Below are 14,960 nucleotides of genomic sequence, written 5' to 3'. Positions count from 1 at the left end.
GTGAATGTTATGGATCATTAAGATATAACATTATGGTACATACTGTGGCATAGCAACTGCTAAGCCTGGAAAACCAAGCAGCCGTCTCTGGATGAATATTGTGGGCACTGTCTCTCGAGGAGACATATTCCTTACCTCTTGGTCAAAAAATGTTATGCAGAAGAGTCTTAAGAAAGTTACATGTGAAAGACAAAGGCAGTTTAGAAGGGGACCCTGAAACCTATGAAAGCAAGTACAGTTGTGTACACTTACTATAAATGTAGATGTTAGAGTGTATTCACTGTTGCAGTCATCACACATGGGTTATCTGCCTGCAGGTAGCTCTCAATCATCCCGAATACCAGAGACTTAGTATTTCTGCGTCAGTTGCTGTCGCTCCAGAACTGACGTCAGGTCGTCAAGGGTATATAAACAGGCAGCCGATGCCATTACATCAGTTTTTCTTGCCCCAAATGTCAGGAGCCCCCCATAGGAGCTAAGTTACGGTGTGGTAAACACCACAAGTAAAACGTAAATACCAATACCCCTGAGGCAGGTGAGTAATAGACAGAGACGAGAGAGAGAGACAGACAGAGACACAAGGGGGCTGGAGGGAGGGAAACCAGGACTGCAACAGTGAATACACTCGAACATCTACATTTATGTTAAGTGTACATAACTGTACTATATTCTTCATGCTTCACTGTTGCAGTTATCTCACTTGGGTTGATTCCCAAAGCTTAAGAAAGGGTGGAGGCAGTCAAGAAGATATGGGGCTGGCTAGTATGCCCTGCAGGACTGCTGCTACAAAACCTGCCCTGGATTTGGAAAAGACAGGCAGGTGGCAATGCTTTTTGAAGTTGTGCACAAAATGCCAGGTAGCAGCTTCCAGGATGTCCCTGGTAGGGACTCCCCTGAGGAATGCTGTAGAGGTAGAAGTTGCCCTAGTGGAATGTGTTCTGACCCCCTGAGGGGTTGGTTTCCCATGGTGCTTGTAGCAGAAATGGATGCAGTGTGCTATCCATTTGGAGATTGTTTTGAAATGGCCTTGCCCTCTGCCCCTGCTGCAAAGCTGACTAGTAACTGGTCAGATTTTCTGAAGGGCTTAGTCCTATCAAGGTAGAATTGGAGCTGTCTGTGAACGTCCAAGGAGGGCAGGATCCTTTCCCCTTTATTTTGAGGATTAGGGAAGAAGGTTGGCAAATGAATAGATTGGTTGAGAGCCACATTGGACACCACTTTAGGCATAAAGGAAGGGTTAGTCCTGAGAGAAAACCTGTCAGCATGGAAAATAATGAAGGGTTCCACAGCCATAAGTGCTTGTAGCTCAAACACTCTTCTAGCTGAAGTGATGGCCAGAAGCAAGGCTGTTTTCCAAAAGAGGAATTTTAACTCTGCTGATGCTGTAGGCTCAAAGGGGGCTAGCATGAGCTTTTCTAGTACAAAATTAAGGTCCCAAGCAGGGGTGGGTGCTCTCCTTGGTGGCCTTAAGTTGTTTTCCCCTCTCAGGAACTGTTTGATAAGAGGGTGAGAGAAAACAGGAGGCTCAGTGTTGTAATGACCTCAAATGGCAGAGGCATGGATATTAATGGAGGAGAAGGATAGGCCTCTGTGGAGTAGGTTTGCTAGGTAATCCAGGATTAGAGTTAAGGAGGGCAGTGCTGTGTCCTCTCCTTTAGACTAAATACAGGAACAATACCTTTTCCACTTATCAGCATAGGATTTCCTTGTACTGGGTTCTTCTGGCTTCAAGAATGACATCCAGTACTTGCTTGCTTAGGCTTTGTTTGTAGTTGAGGATGCAAGATCTGTCCTCCCTGCTGAGTGAAGAGGGTTGGGATCTGGGGTAGGTGCCAGGTTAGCACCGGTGACAGGCTGTGCAGTAGTGGGAATCACTGCTGGTGTAGCCAGTCTGGAGCAATCAGGATTGTTCTTGGTTTGTCCTTTCTTATTTTGAGTAATATTCTTGAGAGAAGAGGCAGAGGGGGGAATGCATAGATTGAGAGGTGTTCCCACTGGAAGGATAAGGTATCCACTTTTTAGGCCCTGCTGTGAGGTGTCCTGGAGCAGAATTTGCTGAGCTAGTGATTGCAGGGGGAGGCAAAGAGATCCACCTCTGGGGTCCCCCATTTCTGGATTAGAATACTGAAGGTGCTGGGGTCTAATTGCCACTTGTGTGGGTCTAGGAGATTTCTGCTTAAGTCGTCTGCCCGATAGTTTTGTTTGCCTGGCAGGAATTAAGCTTGCAGATGAATCTGCATGTCCAAGGCTGTGTTCCACAGGGCCATGGCTAGCCTGCAGAGTGGGTAAGAGTGTGTTCCCCCCTGCTTGTTGATGTACCACATAACTGTGGTGTTGTCTGTTTTTATCAGCATGGGTCCTGGTGAGAGTAGGGACCTGAAAGCTGTCAGAGCATGCTGAACAGCTAGCATCTCTTTTTGGTTGATGTACAGATGAGATTGACTTGGGCTTCAGTGGCCCTGAATGCACTTGTCGTCCAGGTGTGCCCCCCGGCATAGTCTGATGCGTCTGTGGTTAGGGACTGGGTGGTGAGGGGTTGAGTAAAGGAAAGTCCCTTGTTGTGGTTGCATGCTGCTGCCCACCAAAGAAACTCTGTCCTTAGACAAGATATGATAGGTATGACAGTTTTCAGATCCTGAGAATGTTATCACCAAAGACTTTTTAAGTACCACTGAAGTTTCCTCATATGCAGTCTGGCATATGGAATTAGTAGGATGCAAGAGGCCATGAACCCTAGGGCCTGCAGGATTTTCCTTGCGGATAGCTGGGTTCTGGTGGCCATTTGAGTGAAGTAGCCTGTCAGATAGGCTTGTTTTTTTGGAGTAAGGAATGCCATCTGGGATGCTGTGCCCAAGCTTGCTCCCAGGGATACAATCTTTTGACTGGGGACTAGTTTTGATTTCTTTTCATTGATAGTGTACCCCAAGGGAGGTTAGAAGGTTCTTTACAGATGTCAGGTGCTGCAACAGCTGTTCCTGACTCTCTGCCTGAATCAGGCAATCGTCCAAGTATGGGTAAATTTGAGATTTTCTCTGTCTGCAATAAGCAATGGCGGGAGCCAAGCATTTTGTGAATACTCTGGGAGCAGTGGATAAGCCAAAGGGAAGTGCAGAGAACTGATAATGCATAGATCCTGCCCTGAAATGTAGGTATTTCCTGCATGAGTCCCTGATAGGAATGTGCAGATAGGCTTCTTTTAGGTCTGGGGTGGCTAACCAGGTATTTTTGGACAGCACAGGAAGAAGCTGCTGAAGGGTGAGCATTTTGAATTTTGGCACCACCAGGAAGGTGTTTAGAGTGGAAAGATCTAGGATTGGGTGCCAAGTGCCCTCTTTTCTGGGTACCAGGAAAAGTCTGTAATAGAACCCTTTATCCTATCTGTTCTGCTGGAACAGTCTGAATTGCCCTTATGGAGAGCAGGGATATAGAATTTGATTTTGTGCCTCTGCCCACTGGTTTGGAGGAAGGTCTGGGAACCCTTTTGGGGTTGGCAGTGAGTGGAAGTAAAATTTGTACCCCTGGATTAGAATGTTGAGGACCCATCGGTCTTTGGTGATAGAGGTCCAGTTTTTTGCATGATGGGCAAGTTTTCCTCCTAGGGGTACAAGCAGTTGGGCAGAGGTGAGGAGAGAAATACAGAAGTCATTGTGAATTCTTTCTGTAAGGGGGTGGCTTAGCACACCCTGTTTTTGAAGTGGAGGCACTCCATTGCTTAGATCTCGGCATACCCTGAGACTGGAGTCTTTGGGGTCTGTTTCCCCTGGGTCTAGTTTGAGATGGCCTTGAGGGGGCTGGAAAGGACCAATGTTTTGAGGGGCAATGCCTATTGAATCTAAGAGGCTGCACTTGCAAGAAATCTTTGACTACCTGCATAGACTTAACCTTTTCTTCCATCTTTTTTAGAACCTCTTCTGCTTTGGTGCCAAAGAGATTGTCCTTGTTCAAAGGAGCTTCTAGTAATTTTGATTTGACAAGGTCTGCTCCTTAAGCCAAGCATGTCTTCTCAGTACAGTATCTGTGACTGCTGCTCTGCAAGATGCTTCTAGGGCGTCAAAACCACATTGCAAAGTATGCTTGTTGACTTGGCTTGCAGAATGCCTAAGCTCTTGTATATCTTTATTTTCTGCACAGTCTGTAAAGGTAGCTAATTTGTGCTTAATAAGTTCCATAATATGCTGCTTGTATTTCATAGGTTCATACTAGGCTATCTGCCCTAGGGCACTTACAAGCCTAGCCAGAGTATGTTTGGCTTTCGCCACCCATTTTAAATGAATTTTGCTATGTCCTTTTTCGAGGTTAGTATACTGTGCCTCTGTCTAACAGTGACAGAAGTGATACCCGGAGTAAATCTATGATCTCCCATCCACTCATCAAGATTCCTCTTGAAGAGAGTCAATGAGGGACTCTGCCTAACCTGGACTGGGATTTTATTCTAGAGTGAAGGGAGCCTCTGGGTTATGAATCTGTCCCTCCAGCATGTCCTATTTATTTCAGTGCTGAGGTTCAAGTCTCTCGAGCGCGTAGCTCGATGGGATTTGGATTTTCTGAGGTGCAGCATGTCCATTAATTCCGGGTTGGACATGGCTTTATACGTCAGGCACAGATCGCCTCGGAGCAGGCGGTATGCCACTGAGTAGAGCTGGAGTTTCTTTAACCGGGCAGCATATGGTATCTGTTTGAGCCCTTTGATCCTCTTGGTGAGGTACTTTTGGGGTCTTTCCAGTTGCTGCAGGTGTCTGGTAAGGTACATCCCAAAAGGGGCATTGTACTCAATTATGGGCCTGATGAGGGATAAGTAAAGAGGCACGATGACCTCCCCTGATCTAGATGTGAATCCCTTCATGATTAAGTGGGCTATATAAAATGTTTTTCTAACCACTTTGGCCACGTGGTTGTCGAATGAGAGATTGCTATCAACTTGGGTCCCCAGGTCCCCAATTACTTCTTCCGTACTTAATGGATTACCATCTATGTGGTAATTTGTGGGCACTTTGTTTTTGCTGAAGGGGATGACTATACACTTTTTGGCGTTTAGCTTGAGGCCATGGCTCTGGCACCAGTTATCTGTTTCTATGAGGCCCTTTTGGAGGATGCTTGTGTCAGCTGGAGAGTTGATTATGGTGCCCAGTTTGCAGTCATCTGCGAACTTGGTCAGCCACAGTCCTTCTGTGTTGGCCTGTACCTCCGAGAAATATATACCGAACAAGAGAGGTCCCAGGACTGAGCCTTGTGGGATGCCACTTGTAACCGGTTTGGAGTCTGACATGGCTCCAGCAATTCTAACCATGTGGGTTCTGTCCTTGAGCCAGTTTGCAACCCATCTAGTGATAGGGGTTTATATTTAAGCTGGTAAGCTTATCTATAATGCCCGAGTGGGGTATTGTATCGAAGGCTTTTGCAAGGTCCAGGTAGGCTGTGTGGACCACCTTCCCCTCGTCAATGACCTTGGTGACTGTTTCAAAGAAATCGACCAGGTTTAAGAGGCAGGATCTGCCCTTAAAGCCAAACTGGGTAGGATCCAGTGTCTGTAGGTCCCCAATATCTTTATTTATGAGGCCCATGATGATCCTTTCCATAGCTTTGCAGACCAAGCTAGTCAGGCTTATGGGGCGATAGTTTCCAGGATCCGTTGAGGCACCACCTTTGTGGAGAGGGACCACTGTTGTTGTACGCCACTCTTTGGGTACATATCCTGTAGTAAGGCTGAGATTGAACAGTAGTTTTATGTTTGGGTTTAGTTCTTCTTGGAGTTCATGTAGGATGCAGCCCAGGACACCGTCTGGTCCCATTGATGCTGTGTTTTTGCTTTGGAGAGGGCGGCTCTTACCTGAGCATCTGAGATGTCAGGGGCAGCACTCTGCTGGGATAGATATTTGCCCTTTGGTGGGAAGGGGAGAAGTTTGTGCTGAACCTGTCAGCTAGGATGTTGGCAATGTCTGTGGGTTCGGTGTATTTTTTGTCATTTTGGACTAATTCTGAGCATATCTGGGAATTCCCACCCAGGTTCCTAACATAACTAAAGAAAGCCTTGTGATTATCCTTAGTGTCCTGTGCAATTTTTCTCTCGAAGCTGGCCTTAGATGATTTTATGAGTGCCTGTAGTTTTTTGCTAATGCTGATCAGAGATGCCTTCCCTTTTTGGGATTTCAGCATGTGAAACTGGCAATTCAATGCCATAATGGTGGAGGTGAAAACTTTTTTTACCCCATCTGTCTAAAGCTCTGGAATCTCTGTCCGAATGAGTGGGATTCTTAACTGTAGTTGCTTTTACACTTTTAGGCCCCTGGGAAATGACCTCTGGGTCAGCAGTAGGATTTTTGAAAAGAAATTTGTGAGAGTCAGGGACTCTGTAGTACCTGTCTGGTTTTCTTGGAGCAGGGGGTAAAGTATAAGAAGTTAGGCTGGATTCCATAAAAACATCATCCACAACATCCAGAACTGGAGGTATTGCTAAAGGCCTATGTTGTGGCAAATCTAGAAATTCTCTGAGTCTCTTTTTGGACTGAGGATAGTCTTGGCATTCCCAGTGGAAAATGCTCTCTTAAAGTATGTAGGGTTTCACCAAAAGAAAAATCCTCTGGTGGGGAAGCAGAGGGAATGGATTCCAAGGCATCTGAATCCTCATAAGCAGATAAAGGCATGTCTTCATACAGGTTCATATATAGGTTCATATAGGTTAGTACTAGGCTAACTGCCCTTGTGAGCCATTTTAAGCCTAGCCAATTATCCCTTGTGAGACTCAAACTCAGCACTTTGTGTTTCTAAGGCAAACACCTTAACCGTTAGGCCAACCTCCCAACTCAAATAAACTGCCATTGCAGGTCTTGAACCCAGGACCCTGTACACCATAGACACAGCCCTTAACACATGAGACATCACACATTCAGAAATCTCAGAGTCATTGGACTGTTGGTCTGTTAAAGCTGCTGGAGACAGGTCTCTTTTTCTCTTAGCAGGAGAAGGCTTGCTTCCCCTAATCAGCATAATCAGGTTTTCTGCCATTTTAAGCATTTGATGTTGTGGCAAGGAAACAGGAGCTTGAGTTTGGGTCGTCGTTTTTTTAGGCATAGCTCATACTCTTGGCCTTAGAAACTTGGTAGTTTTAGACAGAACTGAAGATGCGAAAGAAGTAGTTGGTTTGTGTCGAGAATTGGTAGTGTGAAGAACTTCCTCAGAAGCCGGTGGCTCCGGACCCTTCCAAGGTAGAGACATCCACAAGTTCAGTAGTCAAAGAAGTGTCTCGACGGATACCAGACTCGGTTCTCAGGAGCCGCCTGCAAATCCATCTAAGCGGGCATCAGGGGCTGCGAAAGCGAACTGGCAACTAGCTTAAAGGAAGAGTCATCGGCAGGTTTGGACCTGTGCAGTCTGTCTCTGTCTTTATCCTTACATTTTTTCAGATCATCAGTAGTCAGATGGCTTACCGAAGCCATTTCGGAATACAGAGATCAAGAGAGAAAGTATTTAGCGACAATAAGGGCCTGACGATGAATAGTTCGGGCGATGAACAAAGCACAAAACTGACAGTGAGGTACATCGTAATCTGGGCCTAAACAGGTGACACAGTAAGAATGGAAATCTCGGTGTGGTATTTGCTTTCCACAGGCGTGACAATTGTTAATTCTTTCTGACATCAGTTAGAGCAAGAAAAAAGGATCCTCAATGGGGTACTTGGCTTTAGAAGACTTCAGGATGATTCAATTTGGAAACGAAAACTCGGGTAGCGGCCGACCAGCACTCATGCAAACTGCTTCTGCTTCGGGCTCCTCGGCAAGAAAGACTGATGTAATGGCGTCGGCTGCCTGTTTATATACCCCTGACGACCTGACATCAGTCCTGGAGTGACAGCAACCGACACAAAAATACTAAGTCTCTGGTATTCGGACCGAATGAGGGCTTCCTGCAGGCAGATAACCCAAGTGCAGTGACTGCAACAGTGAAACACGAAGAAGCTATTGTTCTGTCAAGGAAAACTAATGGGATTAACTGTGCCTGTAGAGTAAAAAGTGTCATGGAAGAAAAAGACTGATATTTACAAGTATTGTATGTTTGTTGGCCAGCTTTGAGGAAAGCACTTTGTCTTCTCGAATACTGAAAATTTTGAAATGAACTTTAGAAAACAGCCTATCATTACATGGATGGAATGTGTTTCTTTTATGTTACTTCCCAGTTTTGTGTTTTCTTTGTAAATTAGTCTCCATTTAAAATATGAAAAGTTGGTTTTAAAAGACTGTTCTTAATAAGCACTGCTAGTAGTACTATGTTTATATGGAAGCATATATAATATTTGAAACTCCTTTAATTTAACAAGTTTTGTTGCCACACTTTGGTTAACAAAACAGATGGTCGTGAGGTATGCAAAACTGGCAATCCCAGGCTTTGGGGAATTTGCCCTTTCCTTGAGATTGTGCAAGCTCTGCAGTAGTACACCTAATTAAAGGGTGTTTGGAGGGTGCTTACGCTTCTGCAAAAAACAAAAGCAAAAACAATGTTTTTATTTTTTTTTTTTTAAGTTTTATTTTGCATGTGCAGAGGACTTTGCTAAATAGTATTCAGATTTTTAGTGATGTAATTTGACCTGAAAAATAATCTCTATCAGAGGTGCTGTAGTTTGATGGGTAATGATCTCCAGATGGCAATGTAATTTAATGAGTGACGATCCAGTGATGGTAATGTAATTTTATAAAGCATGATCCCCAGTATAGATGCTGTACTCTGATAAAGCCTGATATCTAGTGAGTGTAATTTGATGAAGCATGATTCCCACTGATGGCAGTGTAGCTTTATGGGTAATGATCCCTAGTAACTTGTAATTTGATTAAGGGTGATCTCCAATAAATATTCTGTAACTTGGTGAGGATTATGCACCGTGATGATGATGTATTCTGATGGGTGATGATCCCCAGCAAATCTGCTATAATTTGACAAGTGATATACCTAGTAGGGATGTTGCAATTATTTAAAGATGAAGGATTGTTAAGGATGGCCAGTAATGTGCTATAATCTGGTGACAAACGGTTGCTTGTGAATATACTTGAATTCAGTTAAGTAACTTATCAATGCAGGCAACATTTAATGCAACACAATTCTTAATCTAGCCTCAGTGTTATACTTCTGTATAAAATAATAAATATGAATTTGGCTAATACAGATTACAGTTTGATAGACCCTCTTTGGGAGTCTTTTGTAGCATAAAATAATTACATTTAGAAAAAATTCTCTAATTCTCCAAAATAGGTTATGATAACTCACTTTGCACTGCTCTCCATAACTACTTACCGATATTACAACATAGATCCAGTCTGAAGTGGTAGTATTTTTTAGAATAACTGTTCCTCTCCTGAAGAAAGAAAAAACATATTATGAGTTTGAAACCAAGCCTTACAAAGGGAGTTAAAATAAAACTAATGTTATTTGCCTTTCAATGTGTCTATCTCCAGAGTTGCCCAGTTCTTTAGTATTAAGTGGTTTCTCCAGAAAAATTGATTTATTGTCTCCTGCACCCTCCCAATGTTTATACGCAGACATATCCGCAAGTGAACTATTAAATAATTCAATCTATATAAAGACATATGATATACATATAAATATTTCAGGCATGGGCAATAATGTCCTTTTAGCTTACCAATATACCAAAATAGTCATTCCCATAATAAGTGGCCCAAGTTGTTCTTAAAATATGTAAACTAGTGCCTGCTTTCCTATAATTTCATAGTCTATACCAGGCATCAGCTACTCTGTCAAAGAACCAATTAGAAAAACTCTTATTCCTATTATAATTCCCTACACAGGCTGTTTGTTTCATTACGACCCCAAGCAATCCCAGATGTACTTGTTTCTAAATGACTAGTACACCTGAATAAGGTCTCCTCTTAAATATCTGTATGAGACACTATACAAGTCTAGACATTGAATCTATCTTAACTTAAATGTCCACATAAATTGATGCCATTGGTATACTTCGACTGTACTGATTCCTTTTTTCTTTAAATTTCTCCAAGTCTTTTGGGTTTGTGATGATATGATGGGAATGAACCCCATTCCTAATTCTGGATACGATTAGAGTTTATGAAAGTAATATTGTTTCAGCCTTTGCTGTTAGACAAAAGTGCTGTTCTTGGCAGCCACAATGTACCCAGAGTTGCATCCTTCTGTAATTCATGCAGGGTTACATATACTGGTAGCATATCTAAGTATGACTGTAAATTCTTTTTTATTAGAAGTATTGCTCCTATGACTATTGGAACTATCTGGGTAACTTTCTGTCACATTGCTTTTGTTTCTGCCTGCAAATCCTGGTATGTGTATGTAAGACACTGTAATCACTGTATGTAACAATTTCAATGATCAATGCTATTTTTAACTTTTTTCACGGACTATTATATCTTGTTTTCTTGCATCTGTTTTTTAAATTGTTGATAATAAGTGATCCCATGTGATATGTACTTCATCATTCTCTGTAATGCTTTGTGATGCATGTTTCCAATGCTTCTCAGCTACTTCAATATTGTAGTGTTTTTACAGTCCCCACTGCAACAGTTTGACACATCATTGTGCCTTTCAGTATATTGGCCCTCTGCCAGGAGTGTATCAGACCCAGCAACAAGATGTGCATCTGTTTCCAGTTCTTTTTTACAGAACCTATATTTGTCTGTTTCTCCCACCTTTTCAATGCATTTTGCAAACCAGGACCACCATTATTAGCCTTTCATCATATGACCTCAGTTCACCTTTGCTTAACCATTCCTCTATCAAATCTTGGTCAACATGAGGTTTTCCAGGAGATCTCTGTACTTTCCACTATATTTATGGCCTTTCACGATTCTGTTATTCTCATATGATCCTTCTCCTTATATTCTTTCTTTTATTTTTTTGGCATGTTCAGATGTTGTCTGATTTTTGTCTATTTCTGATTTGACATACTTCTGCTGCAACTTTCCCAATATACTTGTGCTAATTTACTTACAAGATGTCCTTATTATTATTATTCCATACTCTAGTTTTGGTCTAATGTAACTTAGAAACAATGCTTTCATAATTTCTGATTTCCTAGACTTCACAAATCGTGTTATGTAGTCTATAGTTTTATAATGATCATTAACCACTCAGTTGACAAAATCAGAAAACTCAAAGCTGGTTCTACCCGTAGACTAATCATTGTATGATGTATTAAATATTCTCACTTCATTCTATGTCTCCCAAATCTCTCTCATATGCTTAATTTTTGATGCATTTATCAGCATGGTATGCTCCAACGCCATCTGGTCAATTTAATCAAGTTCTTTTGCAGACATGCTCTGTCTATTTCTTCTTCTTTCGGTTTATCCCAGTTAGGGGTCGCCACAGTGGATCACCTGTCCACTCATGATTGGCGGTGGAGTTTTACGGTGTCAAGTTGACAGGCCGGCACCCAACCTTCCACAGAAGGCACACACATGCACGCACTCATGCCTAGGGCCAATTTAGAGTGTCCAATCCACCTACAGCATGTCTTTGGGATGTGGGAGGAAGCCGGAGCACCCGGAGGAAACCAACATGACCACAGGGAGGACATGCAGACTCCACACAAGGCACCCTAGCCGAGGATTGAACCATAGAGCCTCTTGCTGTGAGGCAGCAATGCTAACCGCTGCACCACCCCGGCCGCCCTAGACATGCTCTGTCTATAACAGATGTAAACAGTTTTCACATTTTCACTTCATCGGCATACAGACTGCAGAAAATATCAGATGAAAAAAATAAATAAAAAAGATACAACCTAAACAAGTATGGGCCTAGGACAGAGACTTTTGGCTACCCTGGCTGTAATTTAAATTTTCATCTGTCCAATTACTTATGATACCTTCCATGTCCTATTTGTATGTCATGCAGCTATCCACCTTATCAAGATTATATCAATATCTGGCTATTCTAGTTTATGAATCAGTGTTTTGTGTATGACCCTATCGACTGCTGAAGACAGGTCCATGTAAATTACATCACAACACACTTTTAATTTATAGCTATTATTATATTATTATTAGTGTTATTATAGAATACCATGTTACTGGTAGTTAAAGACCTATTTGTGACATACACACACACACACACACACACACATATATATATATATATATATATATATGCTGATACATGGTTTCAGGTAACAACCTTCCAATTCTGACAATAAGCCATTCAAAATAAAATTTTCTTCTTTGTTTTTCCACCAAAATAAAGTAGACATTTCCATCTATATGACTCTAGGTTTATCATATTTCCCCTTTCCCTTAACGATGGGTTTTACAAGTGCATATCACCAGTCTTTCTATACGTAAATGACCTACTGAATAACACATGTAAAGTGTTCAGGTCATTGTTACTAATTCTTTCTCCTCCATGTGCTTTACTATGGTCCAGTTTTGATATTACTTCTTCAATATATTCTAAACGTATTTCAGTACCTGATCTAATAAGGATGCTAATAGCAGAAATTGCCTCCCTTTTTTGCATATGAGTTTTAAATATATCTACAGCCTGTTGTGTCTGAGAAAAACATTTTAGAAACTACATGTGGTTTTATATTTGTATTTCTTTACTCTTCCAAATCGTGTACATCTAAAAAATGTTTTCCTATTATGCTCAATATCTTTATATAACATTTCTTCAGCTGTCTCCAGACATTATTTTACACTGTTTAATTTGTTTGTTGATTTTACTTGTTTCAGTTTTCAAAGATGTACTTCAATCATGTTTCCATTTCTAACATTTTCTATCTCTCATCTTAATTAAGCACCTTATTCTTATGAAAATAAATCCTCTTGACCTTGTGTGACTAAATCCTGATATTATTTTTTTCAATTTTTTAGCTACTTAACTATCACCATCTGGGCACAGCCTACAATATTCTCAAATATTCTGAAAAAAAAAACTCATTCTCCAACCTACTTACTGTCTATACTGCAAACCGGTACCTAAGATCTAGTGAAAAATCTCTCCTCTCCATCACCAAGGCTTACAATAATGCAGGGAAAGCACTCTACTCCCACACCGTTGCCAGAAATTGGAACTCGCTTCCCCTATCCGTGTCCACTGCCCCCCCCCCCCCACATCCATATTCAAAAACTTCCTCAAATCACATCTTAGTACCTGGTTATGCCCTTGTATCACATAACCCTACCTACACTGCTATTAAGTCCCCAAACTGCCCTCTGATCACATGCTGGATCTCTGATCCCCTGTAGGCTTGGTCATCTGAAAGGGTACTTTTAACTGTAGAATCTTACTTGGTATATTTTCCTTCTCTTACCAATGTATAACTGACATTGTCTTTTTACCTATGTTCTATATCTTCTTTTACCTGGAGTTTTTTTATTAATTTATTGTTATAATATTTTGCTCAGCATACATGATGAAACCTGTTTTGTGTAGTATGCTGGATGTACTGTATTTGCATAACTTGATGCCGGAGCTTTTCTCCCCGGGCCTCCGCTGAAAATGGACCTGGTCCAGTCGGAATTTCCTGGTTAACAAATGTAAAATAAATAAATAAAATAATTTTTTGCATTCAAACAATTTTCCTTTCAAAACTTGCCACATTCCATTGAGTAAATCACAATTATTTTTACATAGTGATCCAAGGAATATAAAAGCCACTTAAGATAAATGGTGATCTGAAAACTAAGACAAATATAAATAAAAAGAAAACAGACACCAAGGCACATCAGAATATGTTATGTAAAAACAAAAGCCAAATAACTTATGTAACTTATGTAAAAACAAAGCCGAATGCACACAGCAGTAATGAACTTTATTAAAACTGGTAAGCGCTTTCACGTTTTCAACGCTTCATCAGAGTTTATTAAAAAGAAATAGGTGAGGAAGTTCAAGCCAATTAAGCTGTTTGAGAGCTAGACAGTGATGTGTTCTATAAGAACTGTTAGTAGCGAAATAAAAACATTTTTGATAAAAAAAAAATAAACCGTTAGCAGCGAATTTGGCGATTTTTATTATAGCAGGCTTCTAGTTTACTTAACTCAGTATTTCTAAGGTTGGTTAGAATAGGAGAGGCATAAAGTAGTGTAGAGATGAGATGTGTGCATGCATGCTATAGTGGTGCTAGCAGTGTTCGTTAAAAACTATTTCTATACAGTGTTTCTAGTTTTTTATGGACTTTCTTTATGATGAGCAAGGTATGGATATCGAATTTCATATTACAATCAATCACAATGCCAAGAACTTTGTGTGAGTAACAGGAGCTGTGGTAGTTTTTTTTTTTTTTTTTTTGATATGATGTTAAATGATAAGTGAGGATTGGTATGTTGTGTAGGTTGGAAGATAAGTTTCGTTTTGTTTGGGTTGAGTATTAGTTGATGGTGAGTGAGCCAAGATTCGACAGAGAGAAAGGAAACTAGTTTTTTGGTGTAGTTTCTGTAAGGAAGAGGAAGCAGAGACTAATGTAGTCTCATATACATACTGGATGACTGAGGAGTGGCGGTGTAAAGTTTGTTGGCGAATATAGCAGATAGCAGAGGTCTGAAAATGGAGCTCTGTGGAACCCCTATCATTACTGGGAGTAGAGGAGATAGCTCTTGATACCATTCAACTGCCTGCTGTCTCCCTGTTAGGTAATTCTGAAACCATGCAATAGTGAATGGCTAAGATTTAGTTCTGACAGAGATTTTATGAGCTTCTTATGATTAACCATATCAAAGGCCTTGGAGAGGTCTAGGAAGATATCTGAAACATATTTACCTTCATTTCTATGTCCATTAACTATGTGTGAATGGCATTAAAGCAGTGGTTGTGCTATGGTAAGGCCTAAATCCATATTAAGTGGTAGTGAGAAGATTTTTTGTGTTGAGGTATTCCATGATTTGTATGTGAATACACCTTTCCAGTATTTTTGAGAGGGGAGATAGTATAGCTATTGGTCACTAATTTGTTTGTTCTTTTAAGTTGCCTCCTATATGGAGGGGAATAAT

At 41.1% G+C, this 14,960-nt stretch overlaps 1 protein-coding gene across 1 annotated transcript in view; it reads right to left on the bottom strand.

The window, feature by feature from the left end:
• LOC122807687 overlaps positions 1–14,960 on the bottom strand; it is a 1,034,636-nt gene that overhangs the window by 345,511 nt on the left and 674,165 nt on the right. Inside the window, exon 10 of the mRNA XM_044078639.1 lies at positions 9,280–9,340. Within this exon, the coding sequence (XP_043934574.1) occupies positions 9,280–9,340 (61 nt within the window). The remainder of the gene's footprint in view (positions 1–9,279; positions 9,341–14,960) is intronic.

Source organism: Protopterus annectens, chromosome 7.part1, assembly GCF_019279795.1.
Source record: "Protopterus annectens isolate FY-2018-M chromosome 7.part1, PAN1.0, whole genome shotgun sequence".
Classification (NCBI taxonomy): domain Eukaryota; kingdom Metazoa; phylum Chordata; order Ceratodontiformes; family Protopteridae; genus Protopterus; species Protopterus annectens.
The sequence above is the reverse complement of the archived record's forward strand: the minus strand, read 5'-3'. Positions and strand labels throughout refer to the sequence as shown.